General features: G+C 43.4%; 1 protein-coding gene across 1 annotated transcript in view; it reads right to left on the bottom strand.

Annotated features, from left to right (window-relative positions):
- Positions 1 to 999: 999 nt before the first annotated feature.
- Positions 1000 to 23408, bottom strand: part of LOC309857469 (uncharacterized protein) — a 258540-nt gene continuing 236131 nt past the window's right edge. Inside the window, exon 5 of the mRNA XM_082750159.1 lies at positions 1000 to 1372. Coding sequence (XP_082606285.1) covers positions 1159 to 1372 — 214 coding nt within the window. The 3' untranslated portion in view covers positions 1000 to 1158. The remainder of the gene's footprint in view (positions 1373 to 23408) is intronic.

The raw sequence follows: 23408 nt of genomic DNA, 5'->3' as shown, positions 1-23408 counted from the left end.
GCCCGGGGGAGGCGCTGGGATCACCGAAGGCGAAGAACCAAGCTGAGGCCTGAAGAAGAAGATTTTGGAGCCCTTAGCACAAAGAAGTTTGTTCTCAAAAGGTTTTCATAAAAATGATTTCTCTGATTCAGAGTCTACTCATTTAGCACCTTGTTCTATGGGTGCTTATGAAATGCCTCTGTGCCAAGCCCGGTCCCGGACTCCCAGGATATCACTGAACAAGTACCCCCAATCCTGGACCTTGCAGAGCTCCTGGGAGAGCAAGGAGACACGCGAACATGGCATGGTGTCACAGACGCCCCAGGGCGCTCGGCCTGCCTCCACACTCCCCATCCTGCTCCGTGCGTGTGTGTGTGCATATGTGTGTGTGTGTGCATATGTGTACATATGTGTGCAGCGTGGACACACAGACCCATCAAACTTTCTCAGAAGCCCACTCCTGCCTGCGAACTCCCAGCCGCCTGCCCTGGAAAATTACAACCTGGAAGAATTGAGCGTGGGACACACATGATTTATTTATTTTTCTCTTGTAGGATGTTTTCCAATGAAATGAATGTATGCCGCATGTGAAATTAGGCTCCTTGACAGAATAGCCTGTGATCCTTTTCGGGGGTGGGGAGCGGGGAAAGGGAAATGGGGAAAGAAAGAAAGGAGAGAACCACAGCAAAAAGGGAAAACAATGACAGCCACAAGCAGCCCCTCGGGTGCTATGACCCAAGCCAGACTCCTACTGTGGCGGCTGGGCCGACTGCAGAGTGCTCTCGGTGCTTAAGCTAATAAACCTGACTATCTTGAAGAGTAAACACCGTGCTGTTTTGCCAACTATTAGATTTTTACTACTCTCCAATAAAGTGAGCGCATTATTCATTTCAAATAATATGCCACTTCTTATTTCCTAAAGATTAGCAATGGAAAGAGATGTCAACAATTTTCACTCTTTAAATTAAGGATAATAGGCTTTTATAGCGCAGTATAAAGATATCGAAGGGAAAGGCTGCAATTGCAAGCTTGATTTTCCCTTTATCTATCCCTACAGCCCCAATTTGACACTTAGGAGCAGAGGAAGCTTGTAAAGAGCCCGCAGACCCCATAAAGCCGGTGACACTTGGATTAGCCTCACGGCTCACTTTGGGCACAGTAAAGTGATAATTTAATTAACTAATGGGGCCCTAAGCACGAGGGTTTATCTAATGAGTTCCCTTCTCCTTTGCCTCCTGGTAATTCCAGCACTGGGTGTTTACAGATTAGCAGAAGCCTGGGCCCAGGAGCGCGCAGAGGAGAGTACCTTTTCGAGGTGTCCCCCCATCCCCTGCAGGGCCCCCGTGGGCTCCGGACTGTGTAGCTTCCGGGGAGTTGGAACACACTGCTGGTCCTGGAAGAAAAAAATACAAAGTTTATCAGAGCTTGTTTTGAATGGTTTCATGGTTTCCCTAAGGTGTTTAATACGCTTCCCGCGTCTATATTAATGACACAGATGCTATGGGCTCTGTGCTCAGTGCGGAGGCGGCTGGAGATTCTCTGGGCTCCTACATGCTATCTTTCTAAAATAAATAAAAGATAATGGTAATATAGCTGGTATTGTGTTTCTGTGTGATTATGTGCCTGTGCCCGTGCGAGGGTGTGTGGGGGTGTGCATATGTGTGCATGAGTGTGCATATGTGTGCGTGTGTGTGTGAGGGAGGATGTGGGAGGAACTTTGAACTCTGCCTATCAGCCTTGCCTCCTACCTGGCTCATGTGGCGGGAGCTGAGAGCGGGGCAGAGACCACAGGGCGGGCAGAGGGGTGGGGGGAGGGAGAGGAGCTCCCAGAATAGCCCTTTCTCAGCCCCTGGACCCTTGGGTTCTTAGGCATTTCTTTCTCGTCTGTCCCCTCTTTCCACTGTCCTGTAGGCCACATCTGCCTTTCTGCGGCCAAGACCACCTCCTGGGGAAGGACTCACTCCACCGGTCTGAACTCCTTGGGGCCTCATTCTACCCCGGGGTGATGGGAGTCACAGCCGTGATGCGTCACCCTGATCCCGCGACAAACCTCCGTTCTTCGGGGCCCCAGGAGGCCAGTAGGCCCGGAGGGGTCCGTTTGTGGTTCTGAGACCCAGAGACCAGGAGCTCCGTGGGAGGCCTGTGTTCACTTGGGGCCCAGGCCAGCTCAAAAGTCACCCTGGGAGGATGGAATCTTCCAGTCGGAACATCATATGGTCTGGGCTGCTGAGCCGCTCCTTAGAAGGGAGCAGCTGGTCTTCATCCAGAGTAGGTCTTGCAGGGGGTTGACGAGGCCTACCCCGTGGGCTCAGTCCCAGATTTCAGTCCTAAGGGAAGCTTTCACCACCAATTGGCCTCAAAGCCACTATCCACATGGAAATTTCAGTGACTCCTTTTATTTGCCTAGAGCTGCTCAACCGCTCGGAATCCCAGCCACTGAGGAATTCAGAAGCGGAGTTGGGCCAGCAGAGGGCAGAAAGGAGTCCTTTCGAGAGTCTGAGCCACCAGGAGAGGCTCTCCCTGAGCTCCCTTCTCTGCTTCGCTCTGGGCATGACCACCCCATCAGAGAACTCTCCAAAACATCCGAATTCCTAGGGGAGCTTTTATACTGATGCTTGGGCTCTAGCGCAGGAATGTGGATTTCTCTCATTACGGTAATTTCTTCTTTTTAAAAAATGTTCTCGAAAATTTCTAAGAGTTCGTTTTTTAAAAATTGCGGTGAAATACACCTAACATAAAATCTACATATTGACCATTTGTCGGCGTGCGGTCCAGAGGCCGTAAGCGTATTCACATGGTTGTGCAAACATCACCATGGTCCGGCTCTGGAATTCTTCCGATTGTGCCAGAACTCTTCATCCCACACCCACCCCTTGGGGCCCCTGGCAACCATTCTTCTGCTTTCTGTCCCTGTGAAAGTGACGACTCCAGGCACCTCCTACCCGTGGAATCCTACAGTCTTTGTGCTTTCATGCCTCGCTTATTTCACTCACCATCACGTCCTCACGGTTCATCCGGGGAGCAGGTGTCGGAACTTGTTTCCATTACAGGGCGGAAGAATACTGCATTATGTTAGATATCCCATGGGTTTATCCATTTATCTGCTGATAGACATTTGGGTTGCTTCCATCTTTTGGCTATTTTTTTTAATTAAAGATTTTATTTATTTATTTAACAGACAGAGACCCCAGGTAGGCAGAGAGGCAGGCAGAGAGAGAGGAGGAAGCAGACTCTCTGCAGAGCAGGGAACCCGATGGGGGGCTCGATCCCAGGACTCTGGGATCATGACCTGAGCCGAAGGCAGAGGCTTTAACCCACTGAGCCACCCAGGCGCCCCTCTTTTTGTTATTTTGAAGAATGTTGCTGTGAAGATGGGTGTGTAAATATCTCATTGAGTCTCTTTCTTTCTTTCTTTTTTAAGTAGGCTCCACACTCAGCATGTATCCCAACATGGGGCTTGAACTCAGGATCTTGACATCAAGACCTGATCTGAAATCAAGAGTCGGTTGCTTAACTGACTGAGCCACAGGCACCCGCCTGCTTTCAATTCTTCTGTGTATGTATCTTACCATGGAATTGCTGCATTGCCGGGGAATTCTATGTTTAACTTAGGAGGATCTTCCTTAGCGATTTCCACAGCATTTGGGGTTCCCACCAATAATGCCCAAGGATTCTAGTTTCTCTGCTTTTCTTGCCAGAGCTTATTTCCCCTTTGTTTGCTTAATAATAACCAGCCTAACAGATATGAGGTAATATCTCCCTATGATTTTGATTTGCACCGGATAGTAATTTCAAAAATTCCCCAGGAGGTGCTAATGAGCACTCAGAGTTGAGAACCACTGAGTAAATGCCCATTAGTTATTGAGCACATATTATCATGCGTGGAATTTTTCTAACTCTCGTTTGTTTCGCACAACCACTCAGTGAGGTAGGAGACTCTTTCCTACAGATGAGCAAAATAAAGCACCCAGAAGTGAAGACCACTTATCCAACAGGTGATGGGGCTAAAATTCAAGTCCAGATCTTATGGTCCCTGGAGCTCCTGAGCTCATTTGGGGTCCTCCCACTTCAGGAAGAAGAGAAGGTGCCAAGGGCTATGAGGGAAGCTGCAATTTGCAAGGGGTCAGTGCCATCTGAAAACAATATCAGAGTGTGATGTGATCTTAGTTAAATTCTTGAAAGGAACTCCCCCCCCCCTTTTTTTTATAAGAAGGAGGTTTAATAAAGAAGAGTGTTTCATTTTAAATAATCATAGTTCTTTCCCTTTGAAGTACACTTTATTTTATTATATATAGTTATTTTAAAGTTTATATATAGTATTTAAAGTTTATATATAGTTATTTTAAAGTCATTTATTCAAATAAAACTCAGGCTTCTGTGTTTTTAGAGGGACAGAAAACTAGAATCCATTCTGTGTATATCTCTACTTAACTAAGAGCCTGGAACAGGGCCACGAGTTAGCATTGGAGTGTAACAATACTGCCATCTTGTGGGAAATTAAATGTATAGCAACTTAATTTACAGCAATTTAATCCTCAAACCAGAATTAAGAATTTCTGTGCACAGGCTGGTCTAGTTAAGGTCAGGGCAGGGGCGGGGGGAGAGGGGCGGGCACTGTGTGTTTGTGTGTGGGGGGCGGGGGACGTGATCTGTCAGAAGCAATTCATACTGTTGAGGACCAAAGTCAGAAGCATGCCCTTAGTTGACCGGGGCAATGGCAGATAGAGTCTTTGTTCCGTTTGACACTCCCAGACTCTACGGCCCAGAGGCGAAGCTGTGGCTAGAGCCACAGGGGCATCAGAGGAGGGCTAACTACCCAGCAACCGTGGTTCCACCCCACCCGCAGAGATAAGGAGGACAAATCCGAGCTTGGGAGGCCTACCCATAATGTCTTGAGCTGAAGAAGGTCGAGAACCGGCAAGGGCTCTCTCCCCACCCCTCCTCCTCCGTCTTCTTCCTAACTACTCTATTGAAATATAATTCATGTGCTCTACATTTCACATATTTCAAGTGTGTAAATCAGTGGTTTCTCGTATATTCACAGAGGCGGGCAACCATCACCACCGTCAGCTTCAGAACATTCTCATCACCCCAAACAAAAACCCCATCTAGATACCTTTTAGCCATTACTGCCCAATCCTCCCGTGCCTCTGAGGCCACGGCAACCACTGATCAACTTTCTTTTTATTTCTTGTAATTTAAAAAATATGGTTATCTATGAATTACATTTATTATTTATTTATTTATTTTTAAAGATTCTATTTATTTATTTGAGAGAAAGAGAGAGAGAGTGCTTGCACAAGAAGGGGGAGGGGCAAAGAGGGGAAGCAGACTCCCAACTGAGGAGGAGCCCCCGGCAGGACTCGATTCCAGGACCCCTGGATCATGATCTGAGCGGAAGGCAGGCGCTTAACCCACTGAATTACCGGACACCCCTACATTTGTTTATTTGTTAGTTGAGATCTAAATGGATGTGTAACGTATTAGTTTCATGTGTACAACATAATAATCTGGTATTTGTATATATAATAAAATGATCCTGCCAAGAAGTCTAGCTAACATCTACAGTTATAGTTATAATTCTTTTTCTTGTAATGAGAACTTTTAAAATCTATTCTTTTAGCAACTTTCAGGCATACAGCACAGCACATTATTATTAACTCTAGTCACCACAGTTCATGTCCAGGTCTACTTATTTTGTAACTGGAAGTTTGTACTTCACTAATTTTACTTTCTGTCTCTGTTGATTTGTTTATTCTGGACATTGAACGTAAACAGAATTATATGATTATGTCATCTTTTGTGAAGAACTTTCATATACAGTGTTTCCAAGGTTAATCATGTATTGACATACAGTAATAATTCATTCCTTTCTACTGCTGGATACTACTTCCTGGGACACATACATATATCACTTTACATTTATCTATTTGTTAGCTGCCAGATGTTAATGGAGGGGTTTTTCCCTCCACTTTTTGGCTGCTAAGAGTAATGCTGCTATGAACACAAGTTCTTATGTGAACATGTGTTTGTTTTTCACTCATGTATTTTCCTTGGAGTGGATCTATGGGGTCAAGTAGTAACCGCCTGTTTAATACCTTGAGGAGTTGTCACACTGCTTTCCAAAATGGCTGCACTGTGGTGCTTAGATGGTTCAGGGGGTTAAGTGTTTGCCTTTGGCTCAGGTCATGATCCTAGGGTCCTGTGACTGAGTCCCCCATTGGGCTCCCAGCTCAGGTGGGAGCCTGCTTCCCCCTCCGCGCACACCTCCCCCAAAGTGGCTGCACCATTGTCCGACCCCACTGACAGTGTATGAGGTTTCCAATTTTTTAACATTGCCACTTAGGTTTGTACATCCTAAGTATAACTCTCTTATTAAATGTATGATTTGTATATATATTTTTTTAACCATTCAGTGGGTTGTATTTTCACTTTCCTGATGGTGTCCTTTGAAGTGCAGACCTGGTTAATGATGAATCAGCAAAATAAAATGATCTATTTTATCTTTTTTTGCTTTTATTTAAGTCTTATATTGGAAAAACCTTTGTCAAATCCAAACTCGAGATATATTCTGATCTGTTTTTCTAAGGCTTTTATAGCTTTATCTCTTTTTTTGATTTAATAAATTTGTATATTACAATATTATTACTGTCCCAGTGTTAGCCAACACCTCCACTATGTCACAGACTGGTCATTTTATTTTGTGGCCAGAACATTTAAGATCTAGTCTTTTTTTTAGCAGCTTTGAAGTATGCAATACAGTATTGTATCTCCCACCCCCACCTTTTTTTTTGTTGTTGTTAGTCTAGCTAGAGGATTGTCAATTTTGTTTATCCTTACAAAAAACAAGCCCTTAGTTTCACTGATGCTCTATTATTTTTCTGGTCTCTACTTCATTAATTTCTGCTCTGAATTCTGTTATTTCTTTCCTTATGCTTACTTTGGGCTCAGTCTGGTTTTCTTTTTTAGTTATTTGTTTTTTCTTTTTCTAGTGAAGTTAGATCGTTCATTTGAGATCTTACTTTATTCTTTATGTAGGCATTCATGGCTATGAACTATGTAAAAACTGCTTTTGCAGCCGTCCTTATATTTTGGTGTGTTAAGTTTCTACTTTCATTTGTTTTGAGATTCTTTAATTTCTCTTTTGATTTCTTCTTTAACCTCTCGGTTGTTCAGGAGTGTGTCATTTAGTTTCAACATATTTATACATTTCCCAGCTTTGCTCTTGTTGATACCTATTTTCATACTATTATGGTCAGAAAAGTTATTCGTACAATTTCAATTTTTCTGAATTTGCTAAGACTTGTTTTGTGGCTGGAGAATGTTCTGTGTGCACTTGAGAAGAACGTGTGTTCTGCCGTTGTTGGATGGAATGTTGTTGATATGTCTGTTAGGTCCATTTGCTTTGAAGTACGTTTTCAAGCCCTGTGTTTCCTTGTGGATTTTCTGTCTGGATGATCTATCCACTGCTGAAAGTGGGGAACTGACGTCCTCTGCTGCCATTATTGTTTCTATTTCTCCCTTCAGAATCTGTTACTATTTCCTTACTGTATTCAGGCACTCTGATGCTGGTCTGCATATGTTTGCAACAGTTACATTCTTCTGATAAGTTGGCTCCTTTATCATTATATAATGATTTCTTTTTCTTTTATACCTGTTTTTTTTTTGATGTTGTTGTTGTTTAAAGTCTATTGTGTCTGATATAAGTGAAGCTATCCCTGCTTTCTTTTAGTTTCTATTTGCATGGAGTATCTTCTTCCATCCCTTCATGTTGAGCCTGTGTTTGTCCTTAAAGTTGAAGTGGGTCTCTTGGAGGCAGCATATAATTTGGTTCTTTTTTTTTTTTTTCTTACCCATCCACTTTCTTACCATGCCACTTTGGGCATTTTGATGGGAGAATTCCATCCATTTACATTTAGAGTAGTTATTGGTAAGGAAGGGCTTGCTAATGCCATGTTATTAATTACTTTCTGGCTGTTTTGTAGTTTCATTGTTCCTTTTTTCCCTGTCTTGCTGCCTATTTTTGTGAATTGGCAATTTTCCTTGGTAGTATGCTCTGATTCCTTTCTCTTTATATTCTGTGAAGTTACTATAGGTTTTTGTTTTGTGGTTTCCATGAGGCTCACCTAAAACACCTTACAGATATAATGGTTTGTTTTAATCTGATAGCAACTTATTTTAATCACACACAAAATCTACCCTTTTACTCCCTCTACTTTTATGTTTCTGATGTCACAATGTACTTTTTTTATACTATGTATTTGTTAACAAATTATAGTAGCTATAGTTACCTTTCATACTTTTTTCCTTTAACCTTTACACCATAGTTAAGTAGTTAGCACACCATCATATTACAGAATTAAAGTTCTCTAAGTCTGACTATACATTTACTTTTACTCTTGTGTTGTGTATTTTCATATGCATTTATGTTGCTAATTAGTGGCTTTTCATTTGATTCTGAAGAGCCCCTTTCAGCATTTTTTGTAAGGCTGGCCTAGTGTGGCTGAACTCTCCAGCTTTTGTTTGTCTGGGGAAGTCTTTATTTCTTCTTCAGTTCTGGAGGATAATTTTGCCAGATGGAGTATTTTGGGCTGGCATTGTCTTTTTCAGCTCTTTAATTATATCATTCCAGTTTCTCCTGGCCTGTAAGGTTTCTACTAAGAAATCTGACCGCCTAATGAGGGTTTCTTTGTAGATTAAAATCTTTTTTCTCTCTCTTGCTGCTCTTAGGATTCTCTCTCTGTCTTTCATTTTTGATGGTTTCATTATAATGTGCCTTGGAGAAGACTGTTTTGAATTGAAATAATGGGATGGTCTATTAGATTCATGAACTAGAAAGTTCTCAGCTATTATTTCCCAAAATTAATATTTTTCCTCTTCTGAACATTAATAATTCTGGTATTCATTCTTTTTGATGGTGTCCTATAGAACACTTAGGATTTTTCTTTCTTTTTTTTTTTTTTCACTCCTTTTCATTTTTCTCCCTTGTTCTCCTCCTACTGGGTTATTTCAAAGTTCCTATCCCCTGACTCACTGATTATATCTTCTATTTGGTTCATTCTGATGTTAATGCTCTCTGTTGCATTTTTCATTACATTTATTCAATTCTTCAGCTCCAGAATTTCTGTTTGATTCTTTTTGTGTGTGTGATTTCTATCTCTTTGTTAAATTTCTCATTTTGTTCATGTATTGTTTTCCTGACTTTGTTGAATTGTATTTCTCTGTATTCTTGTAACTCACTGAGTTTCTTCAGAACAGCTATCTTGAATTTCTTATTGGATAAATCACAGGTCACAATGTCTTGGTATTTGATGTCTGTGGGATGATCTTTTGGTGGAGTCATGTTTTCTTGATTCCTCAGGCTCCTTGGGGTTTTGCGTTGCTATTTTTGCATTTAAAGTAAGTCTCCTCCTCCAATCTTTACTAGCTGCTTCAGGTGGGAGATACTTTTCATTGGTCCTATTTGTGTCTAGAGAGTTTTTTTACTTTGTTTGGATGTACCTGCTCTATGCCTCTTGTTCCCTCTTGTGGCTGAATTGTTCAGCTTGTGTGTCTTCTTTCTCATAACAGACCAGGCTGACTGTTGGAAACCACTCTTCCCACCCCCCCACCCCCCCGAAGGTGGCACTACAGCTCAAGATGGTAATTTCTTCTTAGCTTGTAGATTCTGGCTTATTTTCCACGTGTTCTGGTCCACTCCACCTCACTCTCACTGTTGCCCCCAGGAGTGACCCCAGAAGCTGCCTGCAGAGGCAGGAGAGGTGTGAGTGTGGCACTTAGCATGTTGGGGATGTCCATGGGCCAGGTGGGAAGACCCTTGGGTGAGGTTTTCTCAGCAGCTCATGGGTGGGCTTTCTGTTGGAGTCCAAAATGCAGTTAGCAGGAATTGTGTTTCTTTAACGCCCTTGGATATTTGTATCTGCCACTTTCCCAATCTCCTCCCTACCCCCTCGCCCACCCCCTACCAGCCCATCTTGAAGAGAGAGATGGGAGAGAGATGGGTTTCTTCAGCAGCACCCTGTACAGCCAAGAAGCTGGATGCTGACAGTCACTGCTCTTCCCTTTTCTCCACAGGAGAGATCTCTGGTGTCCTATAGCTCTGGTAATGTTCCTCTTACTGACTTCTAGGGGCCCAGACATATTTTTCTCTTTTTTACACAGTGTAGTGCTGGAAAGCATTCTCTGTAAAACCTGGTCTTCTACAAAGGATCTCTTGTTCATGGACATCTGCCCAAGTCAGTGTTCCCTAGTTATGCCCAGAATGTGCCCAAGAGGACTGAAGCCAGTTTACAGGCAACTGTCAGTACCATAGCCTGTACTGTTCTGTCTGCTTATTACCTGATTCACAGGTGGGTGAGACTCTTCTGAGACCCTTGGCATGTGGTATTAGATCCCACAAGTCCCACAGAGATGCTTTTGGTTATGGATGGATGCTGAATTTTAGCTGTTGAAGTTGGGACAAAGGGATGGACATCTTATGCCACCATGATGCTGACCTCTCTGACTTTATCTCTTTCATTTAGGTCTTTGACCCCTTTTGAGTTATTTTTGTATGTTCAGTATGGGGTAAAAGTCCAGCTTCATTCTTTTAACGTGTGGACATCCAATTGTCCCAGTATATTTGTTGAAAAGACTATTCTTTCCCCCGTTGAATTGTTTTGTATGCTTGATGAGAATCAACTGACTATAGTTGTGGGGGTTTATTTCTGGACTGTCATTTTTTCCCCACTGATGTATATATCCTTCCTATGCCAATACTACACAACCTTAATTACTGTAGCCTTGTAGAAAGTTTTGAAATAAAAAAGTGTGAGTTCTACTGCCTTGTTCTTCGTTTTCAAGATTGTTTTGGCTTTAATGGGTTGCCTGAATTTTCTTGTAGATATTAGGATCATCTTATCAGTATCTGCAAAGACACTAACTGAGATTTTGATAGGGGTTTTATTGAATCTCTAGATTACTTTAGGGAGTATTACCATTTTAACAATATTTTACGTCTTCTGATCTGTGAATATAGAATGTTTTTCAATATATTTGTATCTTAATTTTTTTTCCAGCAGTGCTTCATGGTTTTTAAAATATAAGTTTTGCACTCTTTGGTTAAATTTAGTTTTAAGTATTTTATTCTTCTTGTTGCTATTGTAAGTGGTATTGTGTTTTTTCATTTCATTTTTGGATTGGTCATTGCAAATATATAGAAATACAATTGATTTTAGCATATCAGTATTGTATCCTACAACCTTGCTGAGTTATCCTATTATTTCTAAAAGATTTTAGCTGATTCCATAGGATTTTCTATATAAAAAACATTGGGGGGACGCCTGGGTGACTCAGTGGGTTAAGCCTCTGCCTCCGGCTCAGGTCATGTACTCAGGGTCCTGGGATCGAGCCCCACATCGGGGTCTCTGCTTAGCGGGGAGCCTGCTTCCCTCTCTCTCTCTCTGTCTGCCTCTCTGCCTGCTTGTGATCTCTCTGTCAAATAAATAAAATCTTTAGAAAAAACATAAAAAGACATTGGGGTGTCCTGACTGGCTCAGTTAGTGGAGCATGCAACTCTTGATCTTGGGGTTGTGAGTTCGAGCCCCACACTGGGTATAGAGATTACTTAAAAAAAAAAAAAAAAGACATGTCATCTGTGCTAGACAGTTTTAGTTCTTCCTCTCCAATGTTTCCTCTATTGTCTTGCCCAACTGCCTGGCTAGAACTTCCAGGTTGAATGGAAATGGCACAGTAATCTTTCTTGAGGCCTACCTGTTGTCCCATTAAAGTATGTCACCTGCTCCCATGTCTGTTCAATTCTCTTTATTTTTCACAATTAATATTTATATCTTTCTGTGGGAGTTACCTTCTTTGTTGGAAATTTAAATATCCAAATAAAAGGTCTTTAAATTAAAAAAAAAAGTATGTCACCTGCTGATATGTGACATCTTTGAGAATTGAGTGGATCAGAACAGTATCAAGAACTGGTCCATGGCACAATGGCAAAAGATTTTTCTTACTTGGTATACATAAATCTTTTAATCAATAGTCTGAGTATGACAGAAACAGTTAATACACATACCTCTATCACTATTCTAAATTCCTTTATTTTGACCAAAAATATTCTTCATGAAATGTTGTCAATTCTCTTCTTGAAGACCACAAATGTTATGTCTGTAGATATTGTCATCTACCAGGCTAGTGCTAGTGACTTGATAGGTTCTCAAGAAAGGAAATTAACACACACACACACACACACACACACACACACACACACACACACACCACTCTTCCCTCTGCCTTCGCAAGTCCCCAAAAGCTGTACCAGGTTCAGCTGAAGATCTGTTCATTCTCTTTTCCAAATTAATCTGAATATGGAATGAACTGTATTTGGTGCTGGTGTTGGGGTTCTTCAGCATCATTAGCATGTGAGGCTCCTGAAAGATAAGAACTCATCTATCTTGTTCATTTCTGTACTCTAGACGCTATATAGGGTTTTCCACACAAGTGGCACTTGTTAGGCAGAGGTGCCCCTTGAAAAATGTGGAGGTTAGGGATGCTGACTCCCATGTAGTCAAAAATCTGTGTATAAGTTTGACTCTCCCCAAGCATAACTACTAATAACCTACTCTTGACTGGAAGCCCTAACGATAACATAAACAGTTGAATAACACCCATTTTGTATGTTATATGTATTCTATTTGTAAGATAGAATAAGTTAGAGAAAAGAAAGTGCTAATAAGAAAATCATTAGGAAGAGAAAATACAATAACGTACCGTTCCATATTTATTGAAAAAAAGGGTCAATTGTATTTGCTAAGTGAGCAAGTGCAAAGGGCTTTTTAGGCATAGGGAGGGGGTAATGATGGGGTGATTGTGGGCTGGGCGAGTGTCAGGTAGCAATGGAGCCATATGGACTCAGGAGTGAATCTTGGTGGGAGAAGGAAAAGAGGCCAGGACCAGGCCGGTACTCTTCACCACTCTGTCTTCTGTGCTTGATGGCGTCTGCAGTACATGATGCTCGATGAATGCTATGTTCATAAAGTAATGAATGTAAGAAACAGAGCAGAGAGTAGAGAAACTAAAAGAAGAGCAAAGTAGAAATGTACTCGAAAGGTGAAAGAAACAAAATAAAAAAATCTGGAACCATAATAGGTTCCCATCACAACTCATTAAAAAAAAAAAGTCTCTAGGATCTGCTTACAAAGCCAAGATTTTGTAGGGAGAGTATACTGGGGTCATCTGGCTGAATGACTAATATTTGCTCCTCCTGGTCATAGAATTTGCCCTTTATCTCTGCTTCTTTCGTACCCTAGTGAGCTGGGCTGAACAGCATCTTTTCTCTCTCTCTCTTAAAGACGATGGCTCCCATGGTCCTTGCTTCTTGGTTCCACTGCTCTGGGCCTCCCTCTGGTGTAGTTCAGATTCTTAGGGAGCTTCCAAGCAGGTGACACACCAAGACCAAAATTTCTATCGAGAATGTTAGGAGAGATGGACACTAGAGCTCAAAACCCTCAAAAGGACAAAGGTCCAAAACCAAGCCGGCCCCTCCATCCCCATTTTCTTGACCAAGACATCCTTCTTTGTTTCACTGATACTCAATGTTACAATCTCTTCTTACCAAAGGCCCTCCTGTGCTTAAGGATTTGGAAACAAGGTTTTCCTCACCAATGTCTAAAGTGGTGGTGGAGGAAACAGGTCCACAGTGGGAAATGAAAGAGTTAAGAGGGAACTCGGAAGAGCATAGCATCAAAAGAAGAGAGTTTTGAAAGGGCAGGAAGACTCCACAGTACCAAGTGCGGAGAGGAGTGAAGAAAGATGGAGACTAAAGAGTGGGAGTTTGGGGATCCAGGGCCCTTGTTTATGAAAACAGTTCCCATTCTCATGGAGCTAGGGGTGGAATAAAGGTAACAGTAGGTTAGGAGCGACTAGGAAATGAAGCAAGGGGGAAATGCTTATATATTCCCAAGGTCAGAGGACTGCAAGGCCGTTTGATGAGATTGAACAAGAATGAGGCAGATAATTCAGGAACAGTGTTCACAAGTAACAAATAGCTTTGGGGAAGAACAGGAGAAAAAGCAGAAATGCTGGGCTGGATTGAGAACTCCAAGGGCAGTATGGCTGGTGGAGTCTGGGAAAACCAATGTCTGCATGGGCTGGTGCCCTTGTGAAGTGTGGTGGTCTTCTTGGGGAGGGACTTGTTGCAGTGACTCTCAAATGACTTTGTCTGAGATGGAATTGCACCACCCTTACCAAGGGCCGGACTGAGTAATCTTCTCGGTTTGCTCTTGGGAGCTTTTGTTCCCTAAGTGCTTTCTGTAGAGTTCCGGAGGACGGGAATGAAAATGGCGGCCTCCCGGTCTCTGGCCCGGAGGAGTCGAGAGCTCGGGGCCCCACTCCTTAGTCCGCCCTTGGAGAAAAGCACCCAATCTCTCCTGTCTCCTTGGCCTCCGGCCGCCTATCTGAACTCACCGGGCCTGTGACCGAGCATTTCTGTCTCTGGTACACAACCCCGCCTGGAGATTCCTGCTGTGGGCTCCCAGAGGAGGAAGGTGTGTCTCCACAGATCAGCCACTTGTGGGGTCCCTACTCGAAGATCAGTGGCCTGACTGTGTCATGGAAAACAGTTTAAGGGGACCCCGAGCTGAGAGCTCACTCCTCGGCTCCGTCTCTGTAGCCGGCTTCCCCGCTCTAATTCCTGTGAGCTCTGCAGCACTCAGACACCCCTGATCCTTCTGTGACCCCACGGGACCTGAGACCACGCTGTTCCAGTGAAGGCTCCAGACCCACTTAGCCTCTGGAGTGCCATCCCTCAGTGGAGCAGACGCTAATCATTCTGACTTTGTGCTCCGCTGCTCTACCGCTTGCCGGGAACCACCCGGTCTCCCCCCGCGGTCTCTCGGCCCATAGATCACCTCAGATTCACTTCTCCGCACGTCCCACCTTCCAGAAAGTGGCCAATTTCCTGCTCTTCTTCTCTTCTATCTCCTGTTGAGTTTGAAGGTGTTCAGAATGGTTTGATAACGATCTAGCTAGAGCTCCTGGGACCCCATGATATCTAGGTCTCCTACTCCTCCACCACTTTGCTCCTCCAGCTGTTTTCTGAGTTCGAAACCACCCTCAAACAGCTCGAGGTCCACCTGGCACCCTCCTTGAAAAGAACAGGAGCCAGCAGGGTGAGCGGACTTGGCCAGAGCAGGAGGGGGCCCAGGGAGAGCTGCTAACACTGGGGCTAATTCAGATTAGATTTCCCTGATGTCAACCCCAGGGCCAGCTGATAGGTCATCTGTCTGGGTCACTGCAGGGCTCTGGGCCCCCTAAAAGCTGTGGCCATTTTCTTGGACTCTTATTAGGGTGGAGAGCTGCTGGGAGAGGTTCCTCCTAAAGGAGACCTGGTCAGACCTGTTGTGGCAGGTGCAAAGCCCCATATAAAGAACCTGAGGGAGCATCTCTGGTTGCTAAGTGACCTCTCCTAAAACCAGAGGCTGAGATGTCTGTGACAGGAATGTGCCACACCCTGCACACTGTCGGGTACCAGCGTGGCTGGCCCCTCACCCCACACTCCTGCATGTCCACAGCCTCTGGATGGCGTTCTTCCAGTCCATCTCAGCTTTTCTCTGAGCACTGAAGAGGTCAGAGCCATGGTCCCAATCTTAGACAAACCGGCACTGCCATGGGAAGTGAGAACCACCCGCAAACTGGGCTGCATGCCCTGCTCCTGGCCCCAAACCCAGAAGCTTCTCTCTTCAGAGAAACTCCAATTCCTCTGCTCCTGTGCCCTGACCTGACTATCACCCTTAGGCTTCAGGGAACACCCTGGCCTGTTTTGTAATATGAGGGCCTGGGAGCTATGGATTGAATGAGTCAGCCATGGAGGGCTGGGGGTGGCATTTCCGGGCAGGAGTGTCCTGCGCAACCCTCCCTCTCCTTTCCTTCTGTTAATCCATCCTTCCTTCCTTCTGGTATTCGGTGCACGACCAACCCCCCCCCCGCCCCGCAACCAATGGCAGCTTTCCTTCCTCCTCACTGATCATTTAAGCAAAGTATTTTCCCACTTATTAAAGCCCCTTCCTCCAGGTTGGATGCAGACTCCTGCCAAGGAGCCTGGTGTGGAATCAGGCACGTGTCCATTGTTAGCCCCCACATTCCCCCTAGACTGGTACCATTGTGCAGTGCACAGACTGCACAACTATATGTGTCAATCCTGAGAGCTTCTACTGCTCCAAGGCCCTGATGTGGACAAATATATGACATATTTATCTCCCAATGGTCACCGTCCTGGCTAGAACACACTTCGGACCCAGTATCATAATAGTGGCTCCTTCTATTGAGGATCGCCCTGTGTTAAAGTCTGATTTATGCTTGCATTAACTCATTTAAGTCAGGACCTTTGCAGCTTGCCACTGCCCCCGGGTCCAGGGCTCAAGCTTCTTGTTGTGCCCGCTAAGACTGGACCACTGAGATTTCAGCTCCTCTCTGAACTAGATGGAATCTGTCTTTAAGAAGGAAGCTATCCACATGTATGCATTTCATTGTTTGACTCTTAACTCAGACTTGCCTTTTGTTTTGTTTTGTTTTGTTTTTGGCATTGGCTTCAAGGACAAGAAAATGAACATTGTTTATTGACCTTTGACTGTGAACCTGATATGGTAATTCATGCAATCCTCACATCAGTCCTTTGAGGGAGCTGTGGTCAATTCCTTTTTGTACATACACAAGTGCAGGTTTCCAACTTCCCCAAGCCACACAACCAGTATCCAACCCTAGACATCCTGACCTCACAGGCTGGTTCCCAACCACCACCGCTGGCCATGACTTTATGATCTGCTGGCATGGAAACTTGAAAGATGGACATTTTCTTTCTTTAGGGATTCTTTAAATAGGAAATATGAGGCTGAGGAGAAGAAATATCGGTTAAAAGAAACACAGTGATTATAAGTATGTACTTGCCCAGGGTGACCCAGACACAGGTGCCACTGTGCCACCTAAAATCATGCGGCCTTGTGCAAGTGACTGAAGTTCTTCCTGCCTCAGCATGTTCATCTGTTAAGTGGGCTTAATAATGGTACCTTTGGGATATAGCTGTTGTGAGGAGTAAGGGAGAAAATTCAGGTCAAGTGCTGAATACGGAGTTAGTCCCATATTAAAGGCCCACTCATGACTGCTCTTGTTATTATTCTTAGGAACATAGCCCACCCCCTGATGTCACCTCATTGCCTAACAGCTCCTAACAGCCTATGAGGGCATCCTATATCCTCCAGTGTCTTGGGTATGATGGCTGGCTATCATGAGGATGAAGACATTGCCCTGAGTCAATGACAAAGGTTCTAGAAAGTGGCCAGCAGCTTCCATCACCTCTGTATTTGCAAAAAAAAAAAAAAAAAAAGAAAAAAAAAAGAAAAAGAAAAAGAAAAAAGAAAGAAAGAAAGAAAAAAAGTAATTTCATTAGAAACCCCTGTAAGGTCCCCAGATCAGCAATGCTGTGGCATTCCTCCTCAACGTTGTGCTGCTCTGAATTGTTTTACAAGATGTGGTCGGAAAGAGGCTGGCAGGCCACCCATGTTTCTTGAGAAAGAGGCCCAACAAACCCCAGAGCTTCACCACCAAATCTGGAAGATGATATCCTTGAACATCTTAAATAAATTCATTTTCAACTCAAGACTCAGCCGCTGAGTGGGGAACAGTTACCACAGGCCACCACGAGAGGGTGCCCCAAAGCCACCTGTAAATGTCGCCCACACCCCTGCAGGCAGGAGACCAAGGTTTCAGGATATTTCTCCTCAAAAAGCGAACACACACCAGGATACATCTACAGCCTGCCCTCTCAATCTATTTGTGAACATTCTAAAAACCTCTAAGTGTGCAGTCTCCTTTTCTTGCTGTACTCGGCCCACCAGGGAAAGGATTGGAAAATGGATTGAGAAACAGTTATTAATAACCAATAATTAATGACCCCATTTTAGGTAGTGGGAGAGACATGTTTTATTCATTGCCTCTAATTCCTACAGCCACCCTGTCTGGGAGATGCTGGTATGCTCTTTTCCTTTTTCCTTCTTTCCAGGCATATTTTAGAAAGCATGGGAATGGCGAGGGTGTGGACAACATGACCTTAGATTTATCTATTATTATATGTACACTTTCCAGGGCGCTTCATTCCTTCTTATGTTTTCATGCTTCCACCTGTGATCATTTTATTTCTGTCTAAAGAATATTATTTGGTTGGTGTGTGCTGGAAACACATTTTCTCAGGTTTTGGTGTCTGGAAATATTATGAGTTTACCTTAAATTTTGAAGAATATTTTTGATGTCCATTGAAGGATGCTAGGTTTCAGCTGTTTTCTTTCAGTGTTTTCAAGATATGATTCTGTGTCTTTGGGGTTCTAGTGTTTCTGATGGAAGTTAGTGGTCAGCCTTATTTTTGGTGTTGTGAGGGTGACATTCCCCCCCCCCCATTTTCTCAGAACTTTTTCTCTTTGTCTTTGATTATTATAGCACTTTTACTATATTATCATATATGTTTGGGGTTCCTCTTCTTGGGGGTGTAGCTCTATGTCTCCAATCAGTTTTAAGTATCTCTTTAAATATTGCTTCTTTATTATTTCTCCTTTCTCCATCTAGGATTCCATCACACATATTTTATTTTATTAAAAAAATTTTTTAATTGTCTTATGTTAATCACCATACAATACATCATTAGTTTTTGTTGCAGTGTTCCATGATTCATTGTTTTCATATAACACCGGTGCTCCATGCAGTACCTGCCCTCCTTAATACCCATCACCTGGCTCACCCAACACCTCCTCCCCCCACCGCTCTGGTAAAACCCTCAGTTTGTTTCTCGGAGTCCGCAGTCTCTCGTGGCTTGTCTTCCCCTCCAATTCCCCCCTTCACTTTTCCTTTCCTTGTCATGATGTCCTCCATGCTATTCCTTAGGTTCCACAAGTAAGTGAAACCATATGATAATTGACTTTCTCTGGTTGACTCACTTCACTCAGCATAATCTCCTCCAGTCTCATCCATGTTGATGCAAAAATTGGGTATTCATCCTTTCTGATGGCTGAGTAATATTCCATTGTGTAAATGGACCACATCTTCTTTATCCATTAGTTTGTTTAAGGACATTTTGGCTTTTTCCACAGTTTGGCTGTGAACACTGGAGTACATATGACCCTTCCTTTCACTACATCTGTATCTTCAGGGTAAATACCCAGTAGTGCAATTTCTGGGTCATAGGGTAGCTCTATTTTTAATTTTTTGAGGAATCTCCACACTCTTTTCCAAAGTGGCTGCATCAGCTTGCATTCCTGCCAACAGTGTAAAAGGCTACCCTTTCTCCACATCCTCTCCAATATTTGTTGTTTCTTGCCTTGTTAATCCATTATACATATTTTAAATCTTGTTTTACTTGACTAATATATATTTCTTATGCTCTTTTCAGTGTTCCTATCTCTTTTTTCTCCATGCTTTGGCCTGGATAAGTTATTCTGAAATTCCTCACTAATTCTCTCTAAACCTAGCCATTGAATTTTTAATTATAGTATAGTAGCCATCCTTTTTTTTATATACTTTGCAGTTTACTGCTAAAATTCACCATCTTAGTATTTATTTCTTTTAAAGATTTATTTATTTATTTATTTGACAGACAGAGATCACACATAGGCAGAGAGGCAGGCAGAGAGAGAGGAGGAAGCAGGCTCCCTGCTGAGCAGAGAGCCCGATGCGCAACTCAATCACAGGACCTTGAGATCATGAACTGAGCTGAAGGCAGAGGCTTTAACCTACTGAGCCACCCAGGCATATAATTCCTTGAGCTTTTGATTACAGTGATTTAAAGATACATGGTTGAATACTCCACTTTGTGTCTGGACCTCTTGGGGCTCAGTTGCTATGGCCTGGTTGTGGAGGAGGCTGTTGTCCATCTTGGATTGATGGGAAATCCCTCTAGCCAACAGCATCAATAGGCCTTTTTGCCTGTGCTATTTCAAGTCACTTAGGCCCACCCTAATTTCTTCTAATATTACACTCAGATTGCTTCTTACTGGTTTATATTTTCAAAACTTGTTGTTATTTCAATTCAAATTATCCTCACCAAGGACCAAATTGAAGCATGGAGCAGCTCAAATGTTTTGCCTAATATCACACAGCATTCAGTGGCTTTAGTGGACATTTGTTAACTTGACTGCAGCCTGGTGTGTCAAAGCCCATCTTATGTTTGCGGCACAGGAGTCAGAGCTTGGGATATTCTCTCTGCACAAACACATGACCCCTCTCTTGGTCAACCAGATGTTCCCACTGGGACTTAACATCTGGAGTGAGTAAGGTAGACGTGTAGGAAAGCCCACTGACCTCATGCCAGTGTTGGTGGTTGGTTCTGATCCAGCAGCAGGAGGTATGGCATGCCTGCCAGGTTTGTCCCACTGCATGAGTTCCGGTGTACTTGTAGCCACCTGCCCCCTGGCCCCTTGGTTCTAGCCTCTTTCTGAGATTTCCTTTTGATTTTGTAGTTATTTGATATGCTTTCAATCCATTCCTGTTGTGTAGAAACTAACCAGGGTGCGTTTTTATTGTTTGCAACCACGGATCATGACTAATTCAGTGACCAAGCAGTTGAGAGCTCGAGAGGGCCAGGTGGCTGCTCTATCCTTTGCTGCAGACTCAGCTGAGAGATGGCTGTGTTTCAGACCCAGAAACTTGGCGTGATTCAGTCTCCTGCCCAGGAAGATTGTAAGGGATGCTGAGCATGCTATGGAGTACTCACTAAATTGTGTGCAATTTCCCTGAAAAAGTAAAATAATAATTTAGGCCCTTTAACAAGTGTGAAGGGACTCATTAGGGAGAGAACAATGAGAAACAAATTAGGGAGAGAACAATGCATGGGATTGTTCTGTGGTTGACACAGATGGAGGCTGGGCCTGTGTATTGACCTGGCTTGGCTGGCCTGGTAGGCTTATGAGCCGTGGCTTGAGCAGCCATGGAGGAGGTGATGGAACCTTCCTCATCAGGGCCATCCCTCTTGGGAGGTTTCTCTGGGTCTTCTCTAATGCTTTTGTGGAGATCAGTGTTCTTGGGACAGCCAGGCTCTGGCAGCTCCTCTAGCCAAGGACTTGGCTCAGTTCCTGACCCTGAACCTGACCCTCAGCTGCACTGCACCTGTCTGGTTACCCCATAAAGAGGGCTAAACTCAGTTTCCATTGCTCGGAGGATTGAAGGCTGTGACATGTATTGCAGATGCCTCTGTCCTGTCTCTCCATCCAGACATGAGTTCCAGAAGCACAGGGCCAAGCTCTTATATCTCCTTATATACTGTGCACTCAGTAGGTTTTAATAAATGTTATTTGGCAGTGATGTGGCTGGCAAGTTTCTCCTTCTCTTTGCAAACCCTTACTTCCAAATTGCCATGTTGCTCGGCAGGTGGATTCCAGTGGACAAGTACATGTGTAGTGAGAATGTTGCTTCCTGTCAGATGTTCTGAATTTGGGGATGACAGGGAGAGGAGGACTTTGCAGAAGGATGGGTAAGTCTTGTCTTTTTTCTTTTTATAAAGCCAGTTCTTGGCTTCGAGCTGCTGCAGACATGTTGATGTCTACTTGATGGTCTGCACGTTGATGGTGCACTTTGAAGATTCAATCATATATTTTCATGTACTTCAGGATGTCTTTGCCCCATGTATTCCAGATGCATCTGGGGGTGTTCTCCCACTTGTGCCCCATATTTACATAAGCCCAGGCTGCTCACTCAGGGGAGAAGTGCAAATAAACGAAGATCAGTCTTCCAATACATTTCCCACCTTCACTTTTGCCCAAGGTTGCTATTTAAAGCAAAAATCAGATCAAATTGTCCCACTGTTGAACGCTCTCCCAGGGCTTCTTCTAATCCTGGGCACTCTTCACCATGGCTTTTTAAAAAGGCCGTAGAAGCTGGTCTCTTTCTCTCTCTGCTGCCGTTCCTTGCCTTTTACTTCCTTGCTCACCACTCTCCAGACACATTGGCCTCCATCCTACTTTTTGAGCTCTTTAAACCTCAGGACCTTTGCATTTCCTGTGTTCTCTGCCTGGAACATCACCCATAGGTCATCTCACATCTTGTTGCTTCTTGTTGTCATCCAGATCTCAGCTCAAATGTCGTCTTCTTCCTGACCATCCATCTAATTTAGCCATCCGTCTCTCTAGTCACTATGTATACTTTGTTCAGTTTTAGTTCCTTTACAACACTTATCTTTTCCTAAAATTATCATATTCATTTATTTGTACACCTAGAACCATGCGTGGTGCATGGTTGTTCCTTGGTAACATTTTGTCGAGTAAATGAATCAAGGAAAGAACTAGTGGGAAATGTTTTTAATGTCTGTAGTCATATTTTAAAAATTTAACATGAAATTTTCAGTTGACTTCAAAACCCTTATGTTAATTTACTATAAAACTATAATTTAAATTGCCTATGGGTTGAAAATACTTAGTATATGGCAAATTGAGTAAATTGATGATTCAACAAATGAACAAATTTACTATTGAATGAACGAATGGATGAATGAATGGAAAGTTGACTCCCCAGAGATGTGCACCATTTTTATCCTGTGGCATCTTGCACATCTTGGCACCATGCTGGGTACACAGACCAAAGAAGAACACAATCTTGTGAACTTGAAGGGAACGTGCTGCTCTGTTGGTCTCCTTCCTCCTTATGGAGAAGGAAGAGTTCTCTGAGTCACAGAATGCTTCCCAAAGCCAAAAGAAGCAAGACTTTCAGATTGTTTTCTCCTTGGGATTTCACAACTCTCTATGGGTTCAGATCACTAAGAACCAGGTTCATGATCATTGTCATCACTGATACAGACTTCCCACAAAGCAGAAGGAACAAAGTTCCCACCCCTGCAAAAACACTCATATCCAATCCCTCTCTTCCTCGGTAAGCAACTCTGAAGGAGACCCCTTCATGGTCTCTGCCCCACTAAGTTTCCTAGCCAGCTCTCCATCCCCTGCACTGAATCAGCTGCCTTTTAGATCACTTTCAAGAAAATTACACCTGCCAGATTGATTGTCCCCTTGCACCCAACATCCTTTGGATGGTCTTTCCTCCCAGGCATATGTTCAAGAAATCTCTCTATGCAGATCACTGGCGTATTGTTAAGTAGAATCAGATAAGGGAAATTCTGGGGGGGGAAAAATCAGTTTGTGTCCTTAATCAACTGGAAATACCCCTTATCTTTTTAGTTGGATAGAATGCAGTCTTCCTCACTTTGCAACTTCTCATTTATAGATTTTTATACCTTTTTGGAGACAATTTTCCATGGTACTTTTGCTTTTTTGTGTATCTCATTAGCAGAGGCAATGATAGCCTTTGTTCTGGACGAGTTTTCAAGGACGTTTGTGTAGTAAACAACTTTGAAATGTAGAAAAAGTGACCCCCTCTGGACACAAAGCACATTTTGCCTGACCAAAATAATAAAGATA

The sequence above is a fragment of the Mustela nivalis genome (assembly GCF_964662115.1).
Source record: "Mustela nivalis genome assembly, contig: HAP1_SCAFFOLD_749, whole genome shotgun sequence".
NCBI lineage: Eukaryota > Metazoa > Chordata > Mammalia > Carnivora > Mustelidae > Mustela > Mustela nivalis.
The sequence above is the reverse complement of the archived record's forward strand: the minus strand, read 5'-3'. Positions and strand labels throughout refer to the sequence as shown.